General features: G+C 39.8%; 1 protein-coding gene across 4 annotated transcripts in view; it reads left to right on the top strand.

The window, feature by feature from the left end:
* Positions 1-22,824, top strand: part of FAM135B (family with sequence similarity 135 member B) — a 242,406-nt gene that overhangs the window by 121,602 nt on the left and 97,980 nt on the right. For all 4 annotated transcript variants that reach the window (XM_053993224.1, XM_053993252.1, XM_053993233.1 and 1 more), the window contains one exon: positions 20,302-20,381. In XM_053993224.1, coding sequence (XP_053849199.1) covers positions 20,302-20,381 — 80 coding nt within the window. The remainder of the gene's footprint in view (positions 1-20,301; positions 20,382-22,824) is intronic.

The following is a 22,824-nucleotide window of genomic DNA, read 5'->3' as shown; positions in this document are numbered from 1 at the left end:
GTACCAATTCAGAAATAAGGGGCCTGGATAGATACTACTTAAAGCCTTGAGATAATGCTTTGCATGCTAGTTTGTGCTTGTTTCCCACACTCTGTTCCCAGCAATCATTGATACAGAGTAAAAGCCAGGCATGTGCAATGTCAGAGGGAAAATTCTGGACAACACAATAATTTGGAACAAACACATGTTGGAGAGCCCAGAAATGTTATAGCAACTTGAGAGCTTCTGAGAACTCCACATGTCGTCTTCTTGCCATTCCTCAACCCATATGGTCCAGCTTCACCACTTGTTCTGCTCCCATTTGGCACCCATGTCACACAACATGAGTTGACTGAGTCATATGTTGAGAAAGAATAGTGCTCAGTTTGCTTCAGCCACCCTTCACACATGGGATAGCAACTGTTTCTCTGTTGGTCTTGAGCACTAGTGTGATAACTAGTCATTAAAACAGCTTACTTTAAAGTGCACACTGCACAACATTCAGCAAATTGGCCTCTATTCATGGGCACTTCAGGGAAAAAAAAAAAAAAAAGTATGTTCTAGTGAATCAATACATTCACTTCCTATCTCTCTTTCTGATCCTGGTCTTGTTAGAATAGTCACTGGTTTTCCTCTCCTGCAGAAAATAAACAACTGGGACTTAAGAAAGACATTTAAAGGATCAGTAAATGCTGCAAAGCAATTTCTGATCTAAAGATAAAAGGTGTTGATACTTACAGAGAGAACAGTTTGCTATAGGTACTCTGGCATCCAGGTGGAAAGCTTTGTACTCACCAGGAAAATTCATAAATCAAAGGTAAGGATACAGACAGAGAAGGCATTCTGCTTGCTCCTGGAAGACAAACATTAAAATATATCATATAGACAGTGCTAGCCAGGAGGAATGTCATGCAAACAGATGGGATCCACTCTCCTAGGAAATAAAATGCAAGCTGTGATGTTAGAATAAAGTCTTGGGCAAAAAATAGAGTTAAAGAGAGAAGAAAAAAACAAAATTAAACTTATGGGATTTAGCCAGATTTTAATGCTCATCAGGCATTAACCTGGAAGACAGTTCATTCTATCATCTATAACATAAAAAATGTACTATTATAAGATTTTATTCAAAGCTCTTGATGTGTAATTTGGCACTGACTTTCCAAATTTTATGAATCCAATTCATAAAATAAAAAACATTTCTATAAGCAGAGATCTTAAATTTAAGGTACCATCCTCTAGAGTATCATTGAGTGGCTTTGATTCCCCTTAAGTTCTGCTAATCAAATGTATTAATCTAATGGACTAAATGCATGTCTTTGAGGTGAATTTCTACTTGAACCAATAGATTTTATACAAAAAAGTAGCTGCTCTTTGTTCAAAGGTCTTTTAGAAGTAGCTGTGATCTTCATTGATGCACTTGGATCTAACTGTTTTACCCTCTATCTCCTTAATGAATTGATGACACAAGCCCCATAAATTCTTACAATCATTGTGTCATTAAGTGCAGCATTGAAAATTGAGCTCCTCCAGGATGTGACACGCTTGTTGAGGAGCTGGACAGAGTGACATCAAGACTTAAGGCATGGAACATTGCATACAGCTGAAAAGCAGAACCTAATTTTATTAGCAAACCACATTTCTCAGTTAAAATCACATATTAATGATAATCAAGTAAACCTGTTTTGTGCTGTAAGCTAAACAGCCAGGTGAATTACCGGACACCATTGTCCTGATGATAAATCACTAAAACAATATTTACTTCATGGGCTAAAACTGGGTGCAGAAGAAAGCTGCACAGCTTCTTTGTTGTTTTTATGCTGAGGGAGGCTGTGGTCATACTCATCCTAGAGCCAGGGAATCATTCATGCTGGAAGGGAACTTCTGTGATCTTCAACCCAATAGCTGCTTAAAGCAGGAATTATTAAATTCTGACCAAGTTACTCAAGGCCATGTCCAGTCCCATATTGAAAACTTCCAAGGACAGAGATTCCCCAGACTCTGGACAACAAATTTTGGATCTTGTGTATAATCAAAGGATTTTACTTTTTTCCTTGCAAGGACCAGGTCTAGCTATTCTCCCAAGAGCTTGTCCTGTAAAGACAAGATTTGTTGCTGGTGTTCACTCTGTGCTTTCCCCAGGTATATATACAATGTGTGCCACAGAGCCATGGAATGGTTTGGGTTGGAAGGGACCTTAAATACCATCTAGATCCAACCCACGTATGTAACAATGTGATAACAAATTCCAAACACGGGTAACTTCAGCTGCCTCTATTAGTTGTTGTTTGCAGAGTGCTTTGGAGAGGAAAAGTGCCAGAAGAGCTAAAAACATCACAATCACCCTCACATGACAACTTGGAGAATAAATTCTCATTCCCTAAAAAATTGCACATGAGGAACACAGTGAGTTTTTTGAAATGTTTCATAGTTATTTTATTACCAGATCTTCTCATTTACTAATGTCTGGCACTCTCTCTTGTTAAGAATAATTGCCCTGACACAGTCTTTTGCCAATGCCATGTTTCTGGCTTGTTCTAGTTAAGATCAGTGCTTTAAAACTGTGTCACTTCACTTGTTCTTAAATAATAACATGTTGCAGCACATACACATAAATCCTTTCACAAGCCTGAGGGCTTAGGCTTCCTTCCACGACTTACACTACAAAGAGCTGAGTGATTCCCAGCAGCAGACATGGGTCCATCTGTAACTCTCTGAGCTAGGAACTCTAGTCAACATCTCAGGTATAATTGTGTATAAATATAAATCATGTGAGATGAGATCGAAGATACTTTCTGACATAATTCACTCAAAAAGTCATCAAAGCAACAACGTAAATGTCACTTCAACTGGGGTGATATTTGCTTTCCGCAGAGGAGACAATATGTAGATGTTAAGGGGCAAAGGTTTAATTTTTGGCCAGCCAAATGCAACATTTAGCCCAGTTTGGGGCTTTTTTTTTTTTTTTTTTTAACATAAGGGCTTGCAAAGAGCACACTTCCTTCCCACTCCTCTATCACTGATTGACAACAATTAATTGTTTCATAAGTGAATGGAACCTGGATTTAGTATTTTTAAAATATGTTTTTTAAACTGTTACATATTTAATTGTTTTTGGAGCATTGGGGTACAACCTGCCATGGTTTTCATAGCAACTGTGAGCATTCAATGATTAAATGTAAATAGTACAAGACTTTCTTGTCAAATGGCCTCACTCCAGGAAATATGGTTTTAAAAGAAAGGGGAAGGATGGTCATATAAAACATAGACATTACCAAAGACTTAACTAAAAACTCTTTACAAACGTACATAAACATGCAGATAAACACACCAGGTGACAATGTTTTGGGGTTTTTTATAAATCCTACTCTGTATGAGATTTTTATTTAATACTCATCACTAACATTGGAGTAGCCCTCAGAAATTCCGGATGAAAAAAAAAAAAAAAAACACACCAGTATTTTCTGTCACTGTTATGTCCATATTATTTTCAGAGATGAGGCACTGCCTAATGTCCAGGAGATGTCATTTAGCTCTATTTTCATGTCCCATATTTGAAGCAATCCTGTCCCTTGGCAATACTGTTCATACACTCCATTGCACTTTTGTAAGGTGCATTTTAATATAACTGTTCCAAGCTGAAATACAGTATCTGACTGTGCTATTTGTTAGAATGAGTAGAGAGTTGGGGAAATTACTTTAGGTGGGCTTGAACAACCTTTTAGTTCATCAACTATTATCTACAAACATGGGAGTTGTAATAATATCTCAGAAGATTGTTCTTTATGGGGTACAATTACAAATGCTCAGATGCTGTGATAGTAGAAAACATAACTGTGTATGGGAAAGGTTTGTTCTGACTTTCATTTATCAGATATCTTTGTATTCAGCTTAAAATGTCCCAAGGTCTAATTGTCAGAATGGAAAACTGCACACATCTTAATCTGATCCTTTTAAGAAGGCTTATACTGTCAACTCAAAATAATTACTCTTTTTTGGACATTTAATTCTTTAGAGTTTCCTTGCTTTATTAACTGTTTTTGGAACTGTTTAAACCTATGGATGCAATTAAGCTATATGATGCATATGCTGCAGACAGTGTACACTCAAGATGCAATGAAAAATCCAGTTGTCCTTTGTCCTTGCATTAATGGAGTTCAGTATATTGTGTGTCTGGATGGGAAGATCTCTTTTAGCACTTTAATTACTTAATGTGCTTGCTGCAGCAAAAGTACATTAACAAACTCAAATCAATTTCTCCCATCAATCCAGGTCCACTTTGTTATAGTGGAACATTAATTCATTTGTGGGGATAACATCTGCCAATAAAAGGTATTACAAATAAAATGCAGCTGAAAAATGAACTGTTGTTTAGTAATCTCTTGTTCCTGTTTGGCTGCGCATGATAAATCTTTATAAGGATGTCTGGTAACAAATGAGAAGTCAGTTTATAATGTGACTTTTTGAAGTGTTGTCTGCAACCAAAACCCACCACAAATACTGAGAAAACTGTGGATTTTTAATTGATTTTGTGATTTTTTTTTTTTTTTTTTTTGGACCCATTTAAAGTAATGTCTTTGATTTAGCTATTTCCAGGACATGTCCTCCTCACAAGATAAACTTTGTGAAGCAGTGGAAAGAGATAAGTTGATGCAATAGACTCACTAGAGCTTGAGGAAAGGACAGGGTGTGAAGATTCTCAGAGAGGAACAGCTCTGGGTAGTTCAATCACTTAAAAGTTTATAAAGTATAAAGAAAGAATGCTAAATTATAGAATGGTTTGGGACCCTCAAGTTCATCTTTTTCCAACTGCCCTGCCATGGACAGGAGCACCTTCCACTAGACCAGGTTGCTCCAATCCTGGCCTTGGACACTTCCAGGGATGGGGCATCCACAGCTTCTCTGAGCAACCTGTGCCAGGGCCCAACATCCTCTGAGTGAAGAATTTCTTTATAATACCTAATCTAAACCTCTCCTCTTTAGTTTAAAGTGCCATGTCCTGTCACTATCTGCTGCTGTGTAAAATCTCTCACTCTCTTATAAGCCCTATTTAGGTACTGGAAGGCTGCAGCAGGGTCTCCTGGAGCCTTGTCTTCTCAAGGATGAACAATTTCTATTCTATCATTTTGCCAGTAAAAAAACATTCAAATTTCCTCCTGTTCCCAGGTCCTAATGCTTCCCTTCTTGGAAGCAATGCTGCATTACTCTTGATGTGCTGCTCTACTTCAGGACTCTGCAGAACTTAGCTGATGGTCAAGCCTGTTAGGATGGTCCAATCCCAAGATTAGCCTGGTGGCAGATAATATCCTTTATTTTTCAAGATTCTCTGCTAGCCAAATTAGCAAGGTACAAAATCCACTGAGTCCAGGCAGTGAAAGACCTGCAAAAATTAAGGATAGTAGAGAAACTGTCAAAGGGAGCCAGTGAGATTTTCATTCTCTGAGGTAGATGGCAAATCCATAAATGACCTGGATGGTCAGACTGACTGAACCCTCACTGTGTTGGCTGAGGACTCCAAGCTGGTGCTGAGGTGGACATGTCAGGAGGGACCTGGACAGGCTGGAACAGCGGGCAACAGAAACTGTGTAAAGTTTGGCAAGCGCAAGTGCAGGGTCCTAGCCCTGGGACGACATAGCCAGAGACCTGACCTCTGAGGAATGACAGAAGGAGATCTCTTCCGACTGAAGGTTTCATCTCCCTGGAGAGGAGAAGGCTCAGGGGGAATCTCATCATAGTATTCCAGTAAGTATTCCAGGGTAACTATGAAGAGGACACACTCTCTCTTCATGGAGAAGACAAAGAGCAATTTACACCAGAAAAGGTTTCATCCCTTATAAGAAAGAAGCTTTTTCAGTGAGAATAATCATTCACTGGAACAACCTCAGGGGTTGAGTCATTGTAGAGTCCCCATCTCTGGAGGTTTTCTAGATGTGACTGGCCTAGAAAAGGCTGCTGGATGATCTCCTGGCTTCTATTCCCATGAAAGGCTGGGTTGGATTATTTTTTGAGGTCACTTCCATTCTAGGCTCTTCTATGATTCTATGACTCTATGAAGAGTATTTTTCCATGGATCCTGATGGAAGAAAAGTGTGGGTTTCACTTCTAGCTGTTTTGGAAATAAGTTCCCCCTCATACCACGACCAGATTTGCAAGCAACTTGGAGTCTTTACTTCTGCAAAGATAAGTGCCTGCAAACTCCTGTTGTTTCCAGAGTTTGGTGGCAGCTCAGGTGGACACATTATCATTTGTCTCTTCTGCTGTGTTGTTCAGTATTGCTCTGATTCTATTTTTCCGTCTGTGAATAATTTCTTCTCGGACAAAATTTCTGAAACATAAGGTTTTGTGAATTCTTACATTATTAATATTAATAATTTTAGGATTAGCTCAAAATGAGATCAGACCTTGAGAAAAGGGGACAGATTAATGATACAATTGGGAATGAAAACTCTTTTCACCTCTCTGTATAGATTTTCTGTAAAGGACTGAGGACTCATATTGGCAAAAAACATTGTGAAGAGATTTCAGTGTAGTTGTTAGTGCTGAATCGATTCAGCAGAAAATGGGATTTCCATCTCTAGACCTGTCAGGCTTGTGCCAGCACTGAGTGTGCTTTCAGAAGAGAGTATTCATCCTTGGTAGAGGGGGAAGTGTCCCTTCAATGCTGCCAGCACTTCAATGAGAAACATAGGTGAATTGGTAAAATCCCACATTTAGCAATGAGTTTTGTTTGAGTGAGTGGGTAGATAGAGATGACCCTTTCCTTGAGAAAGGTTAGGAAAGGAAATGTAATGCAGACGTTGTATCATGAATCTATCTCTTGAAATTGTTTTTTGGAAAGGGAAAGCTGGAGGGTCTCTGTCAGGTACTGGAAGCAGGGACAGCAGGGAGGGGCTCTGTGGGGAGAGCCTGGGGCTGCACCATGCCAGACACAGATTGTCCCTGGGACAAGGAGCTGGAGGAGCTGGGAATGAAAGAGCAAGGTTGAGATTGGGAAAAAGGCAGGGAGAAGAGTCAGGAATCAAAGAATATGGTTGTTTGAGCCTCAAAAAAAAAAAAAAAAAAAGGAGTTGATGCAGGGAAAGTGGTTTATTTTTGTTTATCATCAGACTACTCTGCTTTTAAATATAAATAAATAATTTTCCCCAAACCATGTCTGTTTACCCTGTGATGGTAAGTGCTCTGTCTTTATCTTGAGCCAAGAATATTTTTTGGTTTTATTTCTCCCACTGTTCTTTTGAGGGGACTTATGAAGCTGGCAGCTGACCAAGATCAACCCAGAACACCCAGGTCCATCTCCAGGTGTGCATTCTCTGACCAAAGCTGAGTGGTGGTAGAAGTCCTGTGCTTTTCCTGCATCTCTGTCACTTAAGCTGTAATATCTCCTAGTTTTTACTGATCAAATTATCTCTATATAGTTCTATTTTTTCTAATAAGTCTGCAATCTTTCTTTTGTCACTAGTGTTTCCTGTTCTGCCTCCAACCGTTCCTTTAGCACTTAATCAGAGATGCCTTCTGTTGTAGCCATGTCTTGTATCATCCAATTTAAACTGTAAAGCAGACATCTGAATCTGGTTATTGTACTCTTGCTGTTGTAATCTTTCTTCATTTTCTTTTAATTCTCTTACCACTTTCTTAATTCTTTGTGGTTGTTCTTCTAACCAGCTTACAGTCTCTAAGACCTCATTACTTCTATTCTCCAGTTCTTGCATCTGTGCTACCAGTTTTTCTATTTCTTTGTCAGAGGCTGTAAATTCTTGATGGTTTTGTACCTTTCCTAATAAAAAGTTACTGTATTTATCAATCTTCTATTTTATTTCTGCTTGCAAAAATTCTACCTCGTATCTGTAAGCATTCCAGAAGTCTTTGATGTTACTAAGTTTTAACTGTTTCAATTCCTTAATTTCTTGCACCCCATTAAATTTTCCTTTTAACAGCTGGTTTATCCATCAATTGCCACTGTTTTTCAAGTTGTTTTTCAAGGACTGGAATTTGCTTTCTTAGATATACAGGCTTCAATAATTATTTAGTTAAGTCTGGGTTTCTATGCAGTTGTTCTCCATGTTCTGCATCCTATTTTATCATTTGAGAATGCAAGCTCAAATGGTTCTTTCCTGCCTGACACTGAGGCTCTAATTTGTTCTTCGCTAAAAATTCAATTTCCAGTTCTAGAAAGTAATTATTACAGGAGCAGAGGTGCTACAGTTTTGTGGCACATCACTTTCTTTTCTTATGGAGTTCTACAGGCTATGTGAAGCATCAAAAAATTACGTTTTGTACAAACGTTCTATTCTGACACTGAAAAGTGTCCACATTTCCTAGTTGTTCTTTGAGTGTTCTTTTTTCTGATTCTGTACTGAGGTCTTTAGTGTGGGTCTTCTTTCCTCAGAATAGGAAATGCTGCTTGCTTGTTTATTTGTTTTTCAGTTTCTTTATTTGTACATGTATGACACAGACACATCAATCTCTGTTTACATCTCACAGGGGTTACCCTCATAAATAAATCTGTCTGTATGAATTAAGAACCTAATTTTGAGAAGAAATGGATCATTGCAATCGTATTCTCTTTAACAGGAGGACATTGAGTTGTAACGAGTTCTAGGAATCAGGATCCAAAAGAGAACAGGATCAAACTCCTCTCTGAAACTCACATGAGACATCTTAAGAAATGGCTGTCGGTGTTCAAGGAGTGTCGGGATGATGCTCTCAGTCATGTGGATTAGTTTTATTTAGTCCTATGAGAGACTTGGACTCAATGATTGCTTGAACCCAGTGATAGGTCCCTTCCAACTGGAGATTTTTTATTATTCTGTGAGTTGAATGAAAAAACATACTCCCCTCAAAATGCCCCATAACAAATAAAGCTGCACTTCAGCAGAAACCACTGAAGCAGTGTCTTTGTGCTTCTAAAAAAACAAAATTAATTCTGTTTTCTCACCTTAAGAATTGAGCTGGACCCAGATAGAAATGCTGAAGTTTGTATTTCTCTTTGCTGTGGTACTGATCAGCCACCCCTGGGCTCAGTTTCATGCAGCTCTGCGTTCCCTTGGGAATGTGCTGTGTGCTATGGCCAGGTGCTCCCACCTTGCACCTGCGGACACACCTGAGCAGAGCACAGGCCTGACGTGCGGGGTCAGTGCTGTGAAGGAGGGCCTGTAACCCCAAATTGCTTTGGGACAGGTGGCAGTGAGTGTGAATTCCCCTTGAGAGATGACAGTGAGTGTGAATTCCCCTCGGGCTCCAGCAAATATCAGGCCTTAATGGAGGCACTTTCCAGTTGCAGTAAGATAACGCAGCTTCTCTTTTTTCTGAAGACTGAAATTGAGTCCAGTGATGGCACGTCAACTCCAGTCTGTCTGGGATCATGGACCTGGGGATCATCCTGCAATTGTGAGAGTACAGGCATAGCCATGAGACAAAACGAGTCTGAGGCCACACAACTTGACCTATTTGCATGGCTTTGTTCCACCACAGCAAGTGGTCGGCCTGTGTGAGACTTCCTGGTATTTGAGCTGACCAATTTAGTGACAGCAGAATTTAGGGATCTGCTGGATGAGCTAAGTAAAGTGACGTGTCCTGGAATCGTGATTCACTGTGTGTCAGGTCACACTGCATCTCCACTTTTCTCATTTCCCTAAACCTGCTTCTTTTGGAATCTAATTCAGGGTCGATGGCTAGAAGATACTCAGTTTTTGTATTCATTTGGGATTAAAAAATTATCAGGCTGTGAAAAAAGTGAAAGTCTCTCCTTGGTCTGCTGGATTAGACATTGTGTCCCCAGTAGTTTGCATCTTTGTTTCAAGGTCACTTTGGCTTTCAACCGTCTGAGAAGTTCTGAGATATGAAAAACAATTGTACAATTTTTTAAGCAACAGCTTCTGAGAAGTCATTTCATGCCTATCATTTTCATTTTTCTCCTGTTTCCAGGAATGGGATACAAAACAAAATGTAGTGTAAATAACCCCATCTCCAAAGCTGTTTATCCATTTCACTCTACAAGCATTACAGAAGCACTTTAGAAATCTCATGAGACACTATGTTTACCTTATTCTACTAAAAAAAAAAAAAAAATGTAATATAAGGTTTGACTTGATTTCCAGGAATATTCAGCTAATTTTATATATTTTAAATGATTTTTAGAATCTCTCTATTGCACCCAAACAGGTGAGGGTTAATTGTGTCTCTCATATAATCAGAATGTAAGTTTTTCCAGGTGCTTCAGTTAGAAAAGCACAAAATCTCTCATCTTTAGCTCTTCATATAATATAAGAACAGATTGGAAAAGGTTACTACTTGACTCTGAGACTAAATTAAATTATGTCTTCAAGGTTTCCTATTGCTTTTGAGACAAGAATATAAGTGCTCCTATCCTTACTGGGGTCCTAATTTTTCTGCCCTTTCCTTTCACTGCCTTTCTTTTCCAACAATAAAGCACATTTCTATCGTTTTACTCTTTGTTCACCATTCTACTGCCCACTCCTCTTCACCCCTACCTTGCTATGATGACTGAAAAGGAAGTAAAGGGCAAATTGCTTTAAAAGTATGAATATGGGACTACATAAAAGACCGCATTGCTACCTTGATGAGCATAAAAGGGCAAGAGCCCCTGAGGTGAGCATAAAAGGAGATGTAAAGAGAGCTGGTTGGTGTTATTGTCAGAGAGCCGCAGGGTTTCATGGGCTGGAGATTTTATGGCTTGTGGGATTGCAAGTTTCTGCAGAGGAGAGGTGATCTGATGAAACTACAAGAAGCTGGACGTATAACAATGATCAAGGTTGTGGCTCATCTGGATCAAAATGAAATCCTTGCCTGAAAAGCATCGAGTGCTAGGTGTAGGCTCTCCTTTGGTGATGCACTGGAATACTTCTGTGGACACTAGAGCTCTTCTGCCAGAAGCTAGGTATATTTTTTCACATTATACCCAGAGCACTGTGTTCTTGAGAACTTCCAGCCCTAAATCCTGGACTCAGGACATAAATATCCATGTTTGATCCAGGGATATGCTGAGCACCTTCTGAAGATATTGAGAACCCATGTGTATTGTTTGCTTGGATGAGAAGGAATCACACCAAGCACTTCTCAAGCCTGCAGAACTGGGCAGCATCTGGTTTTAAAACAGGATTTTTTATCATAATAGAAATAAGAAAAAATAAAAAGAAGGTTGCCATACATTTACAATTGAACAATTTCATCTTATCTGCATGATGCAGGCTCCTGGTAGGAGAGAAGTTTGTTTTCATAGACCCACCTTGTCTTTTACTGAGAGATCAGTTTGTTACTTACTGTACTGCAAGAAGGGTATGGCTCACTCTCTCCACACTATTAATTTTAGACCTACCTTCATCAAAAGTTAAAGAGCCTGAGAATAAAACTGGGATGGGAATTGCAGAAACTTGATGTGATAAATGGTTGTGGAGTCTGAATTGGAGCACTGCAGCTGTGTTTGACTGACCTGCCCTAGCACAGCAGCTCTGGGCATCACAGAGGGAGTTGTCAGACAGACCTGTCACTGTGTGCAACACTGAGGGTTGAGAAAAGCCTTCCTCTCCTACCCCTAATAGTCTTCTAAGTGAATGTAAGATTCCCTGGGCTGTCTGAGGTGTTCTTCCTATTTCCAAAAAAGTGAGAAGAAAATGCTAATAGTGGTGATGTCTTCTGTGAACAACCACCTCCAGCCTGCTGGTAGCTCCTCTGTCCCACACTCACTCCATTTTTTTCTGGGCTATTCTAGAGCCTGCCAGAAGCTTGAGGTAGAGTTAGGTCAGAAAAGCTTCTTGAAGTGATATTTAATTGAGAAATGTCTGGATTTTTTAGATATATCTGAAATATTTTGTGGTCATATTGTAGGGCTTCCTCATGCACATAGTATTGCACATTGTGTTTGCACACATAACAATGTGGTAATTTTTCTGATATGCTCCACAGTCTGATTTATCTGTCTGTTTTCAGTCTTAGGTGTAAAATTATCACCTTTCCCCTTCCTCTTCTGTTTGAATAGCCAAAGAACCCACCAAAATATTTATATACTAAATAGGGATGGATTTACAGAGTGCACTTCTGTGTGACTCATGCACTTTAGAGATCCACCAAATATTATTGACTCTGTGAGATATGTGACCTAAAACATTATCAACACAAACAAGGGAAATTCTACATTGTTTTATGTAAACTTACAGAATTTTTGTGGCTACACCTCTGACTTGTTTCACTAAAGGGAAAAGAGAAATAAACAATGGTCTGCTTGCCTTCTTTGCCCTGATGTTCTCCCTATACTTCCACAATGGGTATTGCTTTTCAGTTTTTACTTTTTCAACAGGAAGCCAACCAGATAGAAAGCTTTATTTTTAAGCTTTGGTCCCCAGTGTTTGTATGGAAAGTAATAGTGTGTTTGGCAGATTATAGATTACTGTTTTTTTTCTGGGAATCAGCCTGGTGGTTGCAGATGTTTACTCTGTCCTGCACAGACTTCTGGAATGTCCATCAGGAAGCCCTCAGATGGTAACGCACTTGGCAATCCTCTGCTGGGGATCATCAACACAGAACAGAAAGGTCTCTTAAAGCTTTTAGAGAGAGAATGAGGTTTTTTACATCTGAAGACCTTGAGTTCAAGCCTTCAGAATGAAATTTAAGCCTTAGAATGAAACCTTAGAATGAAATTTGAGCTCTCCTCTGCTGCTGCTTTCATGAAGACATCCATCTTTTTCCTTGCCAGTAAGGCTTCTACTCCCTGACTCCCAAAACAGTGTGCTGCAGTCCTTGGCTACCTGGAAGCAGTAATTCAACAGAGAAGATTTGCAGATATCCAGGGGTTCCTGGAGAACAACTCAAACACTGGCCTGAGGAGCAGCTGGAGCTCCAGGCTGAGCTCAGCACACAGCTCGATTGTTTGCTGTATGTATTGGCTTAAGGGTTGTTTATTTAAATGCAGCCTAACCTGCGATAAAATTTTAAGCCTTGGAACTGTTCAGGTATAATTCAAAGCAGGTGGAATTTGAACTTGTCTGGTTCCTGTGACACTGTTACTGAGCCAAAGGTTTTGATTTCCATGCTGCAGGGATGATCAGGGAGGAGCAGTCTGTCAGTGCTCCCAGTGGGAGTGATCTGGTTTGGTGGTGTGATGCATCAATATTATCTTACCAATTGCTTCTCTCAAACCAGTCAACCCTTCTTAACATGGGTTTTACAGTGTCATTACAAGGCAATTGCAGGGGAAGACAAGTAGGCAGCAACCTGCACCACGAGATGAGAGCTGTGATATTCTGGTATTAATCTGAGAGGAGGAAGGAAAGGAGGGATGGAGTCCAAAGCATCAGTAAAAGGGCTGGTACCACTCTGCTCTCCATTGGTTTTGATGTAAATCCTCTAGAATTAGGTACTGCCCTGTGCTATGGTTACATCACTAGAGATGATGAGATGAGTTATCTGTAGCAAAAACATTTTATTATCCTAACATTAGGAGAGGAGGTCTGAGCACCTCAGAGTCAAGAGACTGAGAGGTGTCAGCAGCTCTGCCCCATGCAGGGGGAGGAAAGGGCAGGGAGTGTCACCCAGCACATCTGTCAGGGCTGCCAGGCTCCTGAGGGAGGCTCCAGAGCCAGTGAGTGAGGAGAGTCAGTGCAGGTCAGCAGGGCTTGATGTGTGTCCAGCCACAGGAAAACAAAGAAGCCACTCAAATATTTTAATTTTAAAGATTAGAAATTCACAAATAGCCATCGAAGGTGGAGATGGCAAATTCATTGGTGCTGGGGTGACCCATGAATTTTATCTTGCAAGAGAGAAGGGACTTGGAGTAGTATGCACTGCCTGCATAAATAACATTGTACTGCAAATAAAAAGGGTCCATGTCTTATAAATCATTTGGAAATTTACTGAGCTTCTCCTAAAAAACAAATTGGCTTTTTCATTCCTGCTTCTGGTAGGAGCTCTTTTGATTTTTTTTTTCACAGTTTTGCTCCTTTTCCAGCTGCAGTTTTTACATCTAAACTGGATTTATTCATGGGCAGTTTATATGTGTTTGTTCTTGTGCCAATGTACTTTCTTGTACCTCAGTCTTCTTTCTTCCTGATTATTTTCCTCCCAATATATTTATAGATGGAGACGGGATTTGATTGCTCTGTTTTGCTGAGTTAAGTTTACCAAGTTCCTTTAGTTCTTAAAATCAGCTTGCTGTTTCCTGATCTTTTCTTCACAGTGCCTGTACCACATTAGCTGGCAATTTTCCATGCTCTCCCTACTTTACTGAGGCCTAAATAAGCTTTTCTGCACTGCTTTTCCATTTAAAAAGGGGGAAAAACCCCAAAAAAAACCCAAAAAAACCAACCAACCAAAAAAAAAAAAACCAAAACAAAAAAAAAAAAAAAAAAAAAAACAAACCAAAAACAAACAAACAAAAAAACCCACCACAAACCAGATGTTTACTCAAAAAGAGGTACTGCCTAGCCTAACTCTAATGAGCCAGACTGAGCCTAATTGCAGTAAAACTGGAATTGCTCTGCAGTTTCTCCTTTATTCCCTAATTATTCTTTTCCTTAAAATCTACTGTAAAGCCTTATGTATTTCTGGGGCCACCCTCAGGGAGCCAAGGGATGTCCATTCCACTCCCTTTGCAAAATGACTGTTCAGCTTCTGCTCTTTGCCAGCTCTTCTGTAACTTCATGGATTTATTGTATTTTTCGTAAGTCTGTATTACCAAGTGCCCAATTCACATGCCACTTCTACCGAGGTCCTCTAAGAAAAATAGCTTGTTATTTTTGGAGGCAATATCTCATTTATCATTACTGTCAGCTCCATATCACTATCAGGCAGTGCTTTCCTATACATTTGTGGTGGAGGACCTCCTGTAAATATTTTGGAGGCCTTTACAATGTCTACCTCAGTCTGATTCTCCAGTTTTAAGTATAGATTTTGATCTCCACATCCTGTTCTGTTCTTTGTAGTTTTTATGTTCATGCTTCACATGATTTTGGAGAGGGTCACTCAACTGGGAAGAGATGAAGTTGTCTGTAGGATTTCTCCCCAAGCCTGAAATTCAGATAGAGCTACTTATAGAAAGAGGGAGGAGCCATGTCCCTGGTATTGCCCCCACCCAGGCAGCATCCCACTGTCAAGGCTCTGCTGCTGCAGGGTCCACACAGCGAAGGTTCCTCTCAGGTGAGAACAGATTATGCAGACTCTAGGAGAGCTCAGGAGACAAAACTGATCCCTCTTTACCTTGAGGGGATTGGAAGAGTCTGGTGAGCATGACCAGACTATGAGACTACTCCTTGATAAGAGTATTTAGAGCCAGCTGGAGATGGTTCACTTTGTTTTGAGGAAAACAAGGCACTCTGTATGGCCAGGTGTACCTGTTGCTTCTCAGCATGATTTATGTCATTTATAGCTCAGAGTGCCTCACTGGAACAGATGAGTGGTCTTAGTATCCCAGAAAACTATTTTTCTTTTGCCATCCTGTTAGAATCATAGAAGGGTTTGGGTTGGAAAGGACCTTCAAGATCATCTCATTCCAACCCCTTGCCAGGGCATAAACACCTTCAACTAGATCATGTTGCTTAGGGCCACATTCAACCTGTCCTTGAAACATTTCAAAGGATGGGGCATCCACAGCTTCTCTGGGCAACCTGTGCCAGGGCCTCACCGCCCCCTGAGTAAAGACTTTCCTCCTAATAGCTGACTGAAATATATTCTGTTCAAGTTTGAAGCTATTCCTACTTGTCCTGTCCCTTAGCAGGGACTGAGGACAGTACTCAGTCACCCAACAGTGTGGGTTTTTGTGGAGGCACTGAAAAAATGTTTTATTTATATTCAAAATAACATGGCTTCATTTTATGTTAGTCTCAGTGTCACTCAGATTGGTACAACAAAGAGGTGTGGGACAGTGGGATGGGGAAGTGGAGACATATATCTGTGTTTGCTTCTGAAGAAATTGTGTGGGACTCTGCATCTTGCAGTGTATTTTATAACATATTTGATTTCCTGTGTTGTGATCAGGAAACCCCTCCTCACAATGCACAAGCTATTATGAGTAACATCCAGCTTCACAGTGTGGGAGCAAGAACCTTCATATTTTTGGTTTTGCTTGGTTATGAAGTCACTGTTTGGCAATTCCTCCCTGCTTATAAAGGCTTAGAGAAAGCTCTGAGGAGGAATGGATAATGTTTGCCTGTCTAATGATTTAAATATTGATATGTGGTTTAAAAATAGGAAAAAACCCAACCCAACAATCAGCAACAACACAACAGGTACTGGGTTTTATTACTTTTCCTATATGGAGGTTGCTTATTTTTATTGGACAATAAGCATTCTTGTGAAACTCAAATAAGGATGTCCTTGGGTTTTTCTGATGACCCAAGGTGAAGCTTTTCTTTGTTTTTATACTGCATGTGATATTTATCTCTGTTATTTACCTCCTCTGGAGCTGTTAACATTTTGCCTGAAACTCTCACTGAAAATATTTTCAGGAAAAGTATTATTTAAAAAAAAAATAAACTGATAAATTGTGAGCACTAATATTTCTCTGTAATTTTTAATTCAATCTACCAGTTTGAGCCTTTGACATTTTCACTGCCATGTGTGTTCTTTACCATGAGTATCCCTGAGGTGCTGGGGAGATCTGAGGTCCTCTACATCTCTGTCCTCTGCCATTAATTCAACTGAGCACCTTGAGGTACGAGTCTTTGCAATGCACTCATATGCACAACTGAACCAACAAAAGGACATTTAGAAGCCTCTTTTGTCTTTTGACTAGAAGACCATTCTCCGAAGTCTTTCTTTAGGAACAATATATCCAATTCCATGATGATTTCTACCAGAACTCCTTTATGCCATTGCGTTACGAAGGCCAGACTTTTTGGCATTAGGTGCCAAACAATCTACAATAAATAATTTATTAATAACTGTTTATTCCCATTCTTTTTATTAAGAACTAAAACATGCTTGGTCACCTAAAGAATATGAATTACACTTTTGGCTGCAATTCTTCATAGAGCAGAACTTGCAAGTCTCTGGATTCTCTTTATATCTGGACCTTCAGTCTCAGAGTTTGGCCTTAGTCTGAGAGTTCCTTAGTTTTCTATGACTTTGCTATGTATTTTTTACTTTGACCACTTCAGTTTGGTGGGTACAGAGGAAGACAACTACTTGTGACCCCTACAATATCTCTGCCATCCAAATTAATTTATCAAAATTTAGGGGATGAATAGGGAAAGGTTTAAATAAGATGAAGACCTATTTCTTCTATGTCCTTGCACCTAGACCATTTGGCAAAGGACATAATGAGTGATGGAACCAGCCTTGTTATGAAGTCACCAGTACTGAGTTATCCTCAGGTGTTTTGGATATCCAAGGCAGAATTGACTGGGCAATGAGGAAATAAATGTCTGCCCAGCATCCTCCAGGAGCTGAATGTCTCTAAGTCTGCTGAGAGTTTTGACTGCATGGCCATCATTGCCCAGAAAGGTTTTGGATGCTGGAATTGTTCAGGGACAGGTTGGATGGAGCTCTGAGGAACCTGGTTTAGAGGAAGGTGTCCCTGCTCACGTCAGGGCATGAATGAGATGGGCTTTAAGGTCTCTTCCAAAACCATTCCATGATTCTATGATTCCATTATATGAAAATGTCATCCTAGGCACCTCTGTATAATCTCCCCAGCTTTAGGTGGCTTAATCAGAAAAGCCAGGAAAGCCATTGGAAATCAGTTTCCCTCTGGAAATATTTAGGACTGTGTGGGATGTTTCTGAACATGAGACACACAATGAGGGAAGGCTGACATTACCAAAGTGTGGCAGGAGGTACCCACTTTGATATTCCCTGGAGGAATAGCAATGTTTCCTGTGGAAGCATCTGCACTGGAGCAGGGAATGTGTGAAGAGGAGGGAGCAGCTGAGAGGTGCTTTTATGGACTGACACTAGCTCCCATCCCCATCCCCCTGAGCTGCTTGGGAGGAGAGGAGTCTAAAAGACTGAAGCCAAGCCTGGGAGAAGGGAGTGGGCTGGAGAGAGGTTTTATTTTAATGTCTGGGTTTGTTTCTTAGTACCCAGTTGTGAACTAATGAATTTAATTTCCCAGAAGTTGAATCAATTTTACCAGTGGCAATAACTGGTAAGCCATCTCCCTGTCTTTATCCCATGCTATTTTTCAGCTTATTTTCTCCTGCTGTTCTGTTGATGAGGGGGAGGGAGAGCTCATATGGTTGGGAATTTGGCTGTTAGCCAAGTATAACCCACCACAATTCTAAGCAGCAAAAATCTAAAAAGAAGTGGCCAGACAGTTATAGAATATTATTCTTTGGAGCTGATCTAGTGGAAAGGGCACATGGTATATCTTAAATGTCTGTAAATATGGAGGAGTGTCCTGTTACACTAATGTGTAATATCACTTTAATACCCTGTTACTGATATTTGGAAGTTATTAGACTTTATGAGTACTGCACACAGAGTATTTTTGTCAGTAAAAAAATTGTATTGCATAAAGCTATGATGAAGATTCAAAGGGTCTTAAGGCATAAGTCTTGTACTTGCTTTAGAAAAGATCAGGATCAATACCATCAATTAAAAACTTCTGCACAGTGCAAGAACAGCATAATAGAGAGAAAGATCAGGTAGCTTAGATTTGATTGCTATTATGTTTAACTAGATACTGTGTGTATTTGGAATATGAACTGCTTTTATTTTCTTTTCTGAAAACTAACATGTAAACAGAGAGTTTTCATGCCCAAGCTCTTGTCTGAAACAGATACCTAGAAATGTCAAAGGTTGTGCTGGAATTAGATCCCAGTTGGGAAGAAGCTGCCAGCTAAAGCAGAGGTAGAGTAACATGGGCTCTCAGCTGTGAAGGACATGCACCATTTGCCTCTGGAGTGGTGCTTGTTTTGTTTTGTTGTGTTTTGTTTTGTTTTCTCCCCATCAAACTCCTTTCTTCAGCTTTTAACCCGAGAAAGACAGAACTAGTTCATTCGCTATTTCACACTTTGAAAAGATTTTATTGTTAAATGTAGCCTAAGATGTTCATACAGGAGATCACAGGTAACTTGGTGTTTTCATAAAGTTACAGAATGGTTCAGGTTGGAAAAGACTTGCATTTAAAGGCTGGGACAAAAATGAGGCCAAAACTATCTGTAAATACTAGTGGGCTAAAGGACTTTATAAATAAAGAGACCAAAAGAGGGAAAATCCACAGAAAGGGAGACTTTGTAACACCAACATGGTCTTAGAGCAGGGTTAGTGGGAGGTCTGCAAAGAGGTGGAGGAATCCTGAGCTACATTATCCTGGACTGGGTACTGTACTGAACACTGCCTTATATTCCTCATCCATGGAAGTGGTGATGAAGGAAGACTAGGATGAGTTTTTTCCTCTGTTTAGACTGAGCTCATGTTTTGGGGACTGGAACAGGCTCCCCAGGGAAGTGGTCCCAACACCCAACCTGCCAGAGTTCAAGAAGCATTTGAACAATTCTCTCAGACACATGGAGGGATTTTTGGGGTGTCCTGTGCAGGGCCAGAAGTTGGCCTTGATGATCCTTATGGGTCTCTTCCAGTGCAGGGTATTCTATGATTCTGTGTGTAACTTAAACCAGTGAAATTGCTGATATTTTCTTTTTCTGTCTTCCTACACCTAACGCAGGGCTGCCCTATGGGATAGAAAACAACCAGAATACAACTGCTTTAGATGTGATTAACAGAATCACAGAATGGCAGGGATCACAGTGGCCATCTGATCCAACCTCCCAGAGCACATGGCACAGGATTGTGTCCAGACAGTTCTGGAATATCTCAGTGAGGGAGACTCCACACCTTCTCTGAGCAAATGATTAATGCTAACATCTTCTTGATAAGGTAGACTTACCATGGAACAGCAGAGTCATAACTATTATGCATAATATATGCAGTAATGGTCCTAGATGTGAGATTATCACTTTTGTTGTCTTTCCACCACAGGTTTTTTTTTGGTTGTTATTGTTTGTAGGGTTTTTTTTGGGATTTTTTTTTTGTTTTGTTTTTTTTTTAGTATTAAATTTTTGTCACTCCTTGTCTATATCAGGGCATTTTATCATAGATGTTTCTCTAAGTCTCCTTTTCCTGCAGGAGGCCAAGTGCTTTTCACAATATTTCTTCATTATTCACACATCAAGCCATTGTGTCCACTCTGCCTGGTGTAAAATAGAAAGCGCCAGATTAAACCCACTTTAATTAAAGCTAAAAAGCAGAAGAAAAGTTCCTGAACATGCCTGTTCTCTTGAGCACTTTTGCCCAGGATGTGCTCTCACAGAATTTCAGGTTGGATCAAGAGGTCACTTCTCTAGCAGTGTATAATTTTTCATCTTTTCTCTCCAGGTATTACCAGATAAGAGCTGGACTGAAGATCCCATCCAGGATTCCCCACAGGCTGTTTGCTACGATTGCAGGACAGACAGGTGAGCAGGTCCCAGAGGAATGTGACATGACTGCAGGTGGGTTAGGATGGAGGAGACTGTGTGGGGAAGAGGTGAGCCTGGGTTGAGATCAAAACCTGGCTTTCCCTAATGATCAGTAGTTGCTCACATCTTTTTGGGTAAGAGCTTGTGTCTAGTATTGGGCTTGTGTCTGTCAGAAAAGCAGAGGAAATTCTCACAATCTGATCTGAAAACATGGCCCTTCTATGTGGTTCCTTGCTGACAATTTTCCAGTTTAATATTATGTGTTTAAGGTTTTTTTTGTTTTTTTTTTTTTTTTTTAATAAATAAAAAAAGGATTGTTCAATCAGGAAGTCTGGTTCAAATAAATGCAAAATTATTAGACAAGTTTTATAAAACACAAATAATTATACCAAAATCTGAGAAAATCATAAAAAAACCCTCCGAAACTCAAAAGCTGAATAAAGAAATTTCCTTGGAAAATCAATGAATATATAAATAATTTAGTCTAGGTTTGGAAAAACATCTTGTTGTGAAAAATCCTCAAGGAAGAAACAGTATTATTTTACAACATATTCCACTGCAATTTGCCCTTGGCATATCCAGAAACCCCTGTAGTTCCTTCGATTTCTAGAAATGTCCTCAAATTATAGCAGTTTCTGGCAAAAGCAGTCTTATACTAATGAAATAACTTCCTGTGAAGACAGCTAGAATTTTACTTTCTTGGGGCAAAAACCCACTCAATAACAAACAATAAAAAAGCCAAACTACTCCTGTTCAGCATAAACTATGTTTTATATTTACTTTTTTTTTTTTTTTTTTACAAAATAGTATTTTCTTCTCCCTCATACATCTTCAGCATTGAGAAAATATTGAAGATTCTTTCACCACTTCTAGAAACAATTCACGTAGACACACGGGCAGGGGAGAGGCAAGGCTGGCAGTGCAGTTACAGGATTAGCAGTTGACTTTCATGGTGCTAATGCAATCCAGACTGGGCTCTAATAGCTTTATAGGGCTAACATCAAGACAAGGGATATTTAAGCCATTAAGGATTTAAACAGTTTCTCCTTGGCTACCTTTGCAAGTACTTCCTAATTGATTTCATAGATCTGCAAGAGAGTATTATTTAATGGGACTGAACTTAACTGTGTACTTAAAGGTACACAGGCCATAATGTGGGTTTTTTTCATGCCACTGATCTCTCTCAGTATGTGGATAGCTGGGATAGGGCTAATTAAATCGCTGTGCATGTTTCAAGAAGACACTCCTATTAAAATAACATTACAACAAAACAAGGGTGATATAAAATAGTGAATAAACTCCTACCTCACTGGCAAGAGTGACTATAAAATAAGTGGAATTCATGAGTTCAGTTTAAAGGAAGTATTTTTAATCTTTCCCTTATCGGGTTCGTAGGATCTGTGAAAACTGAGAGTATATTTTGGAAATGATTATGTAAATTCATAAAGTAAAATCTGTGAATTTATGCAGTAATAAAATATATAAAATATGTAAGTATACAAAATAAATAGGAGGCAGTATTTATCTTCCAATGCACATGGCTTTTTATTTCTATTAAATGTACAGGATTTACAATAAAACCTTGGGAACTGACAGCATTAGCACTTCCCACTAGATGTTTTCAGCAACAGAGTCAAAAACCCCATAACTTGCAATAATTCAGCAGAGGAAAAGCTGAAGTCTGTGCTAGGCAGTCCCTTGGTGGTGACCGACCAAATGTGAGCAGAAAGAATTCCATGGCACAGGACTGACAGGTTGTGCAGGAAGCCTTGGTGACCTACCACATGGTCCACAGTTTATCCATATCCTGTGTAAAATTTAGGAAGAGAGTGGGCTGTGTGGCTCAGTCAAATCACAGGAGAGCTGTGCTAGAGCCCAGGAGCCCCTGGGGTGTGGCCACTCATGTCCTCAGTACTGACCAGTAGCTTGTATTGAGTCAGGGTGCATGAACAGGAATATGCTGTGAACATAAATATATTCATAAAAACATACACATTTCATTCAAACTGCTAAGCATTTTTAGCAAGGTGTGTTTCCCTAAAGACAAGACAAGACTGGTGGCTGGGGACTTTTCACAGAATCATGAAATCATAAAATCTGAAAAAGACCTGCAAGATCAAGTCCATCCTTTGAGCCAAATACTGCCTTGCCCACTAAGCCATACAGTGCAGTGACACTTCTGCTTGTTTTCTGAACACTTCCAGGGATGGTGACTCCACCACTTCCCCAGGGAGCTTGTTCCAATGCTTACCCACTCTTTCAGGGAAGAAATTCTTTCCTTATATTCAACCTGAAACTCCCGTGACTCAACTTGAGGTGGTTTCCCTTTGTCCTATCACAAATATCTGGCAGAACAGACTGACCCCACCTCCTTTCAGGTTGTTGTAGAGAACAATAAGGTCTCCTCTGATTCTTCTTTTGTCCAGACCAAACCACTCCA

Source organism: Vidua macroura, chromosome 1 (assembly GCF_024509145.1).
Source record: "Vidua macroura isolate BioBank_ID:100142 chromosome 1, ASM2450914v1, whole genome shotgun sequence".
Classification (NCBI taxonomy): domain Eukaryota; kingdom Metazoa; phylum Chordata; class Aves; order Passeriformes; family Viduidae; genus Vidua; species Vidua macroura.
The sequence above is the reverse complement of the archived record's forward strand: the minus strand, read 5'-3'. Positions and strand labels throughout refer to the sequence as shown.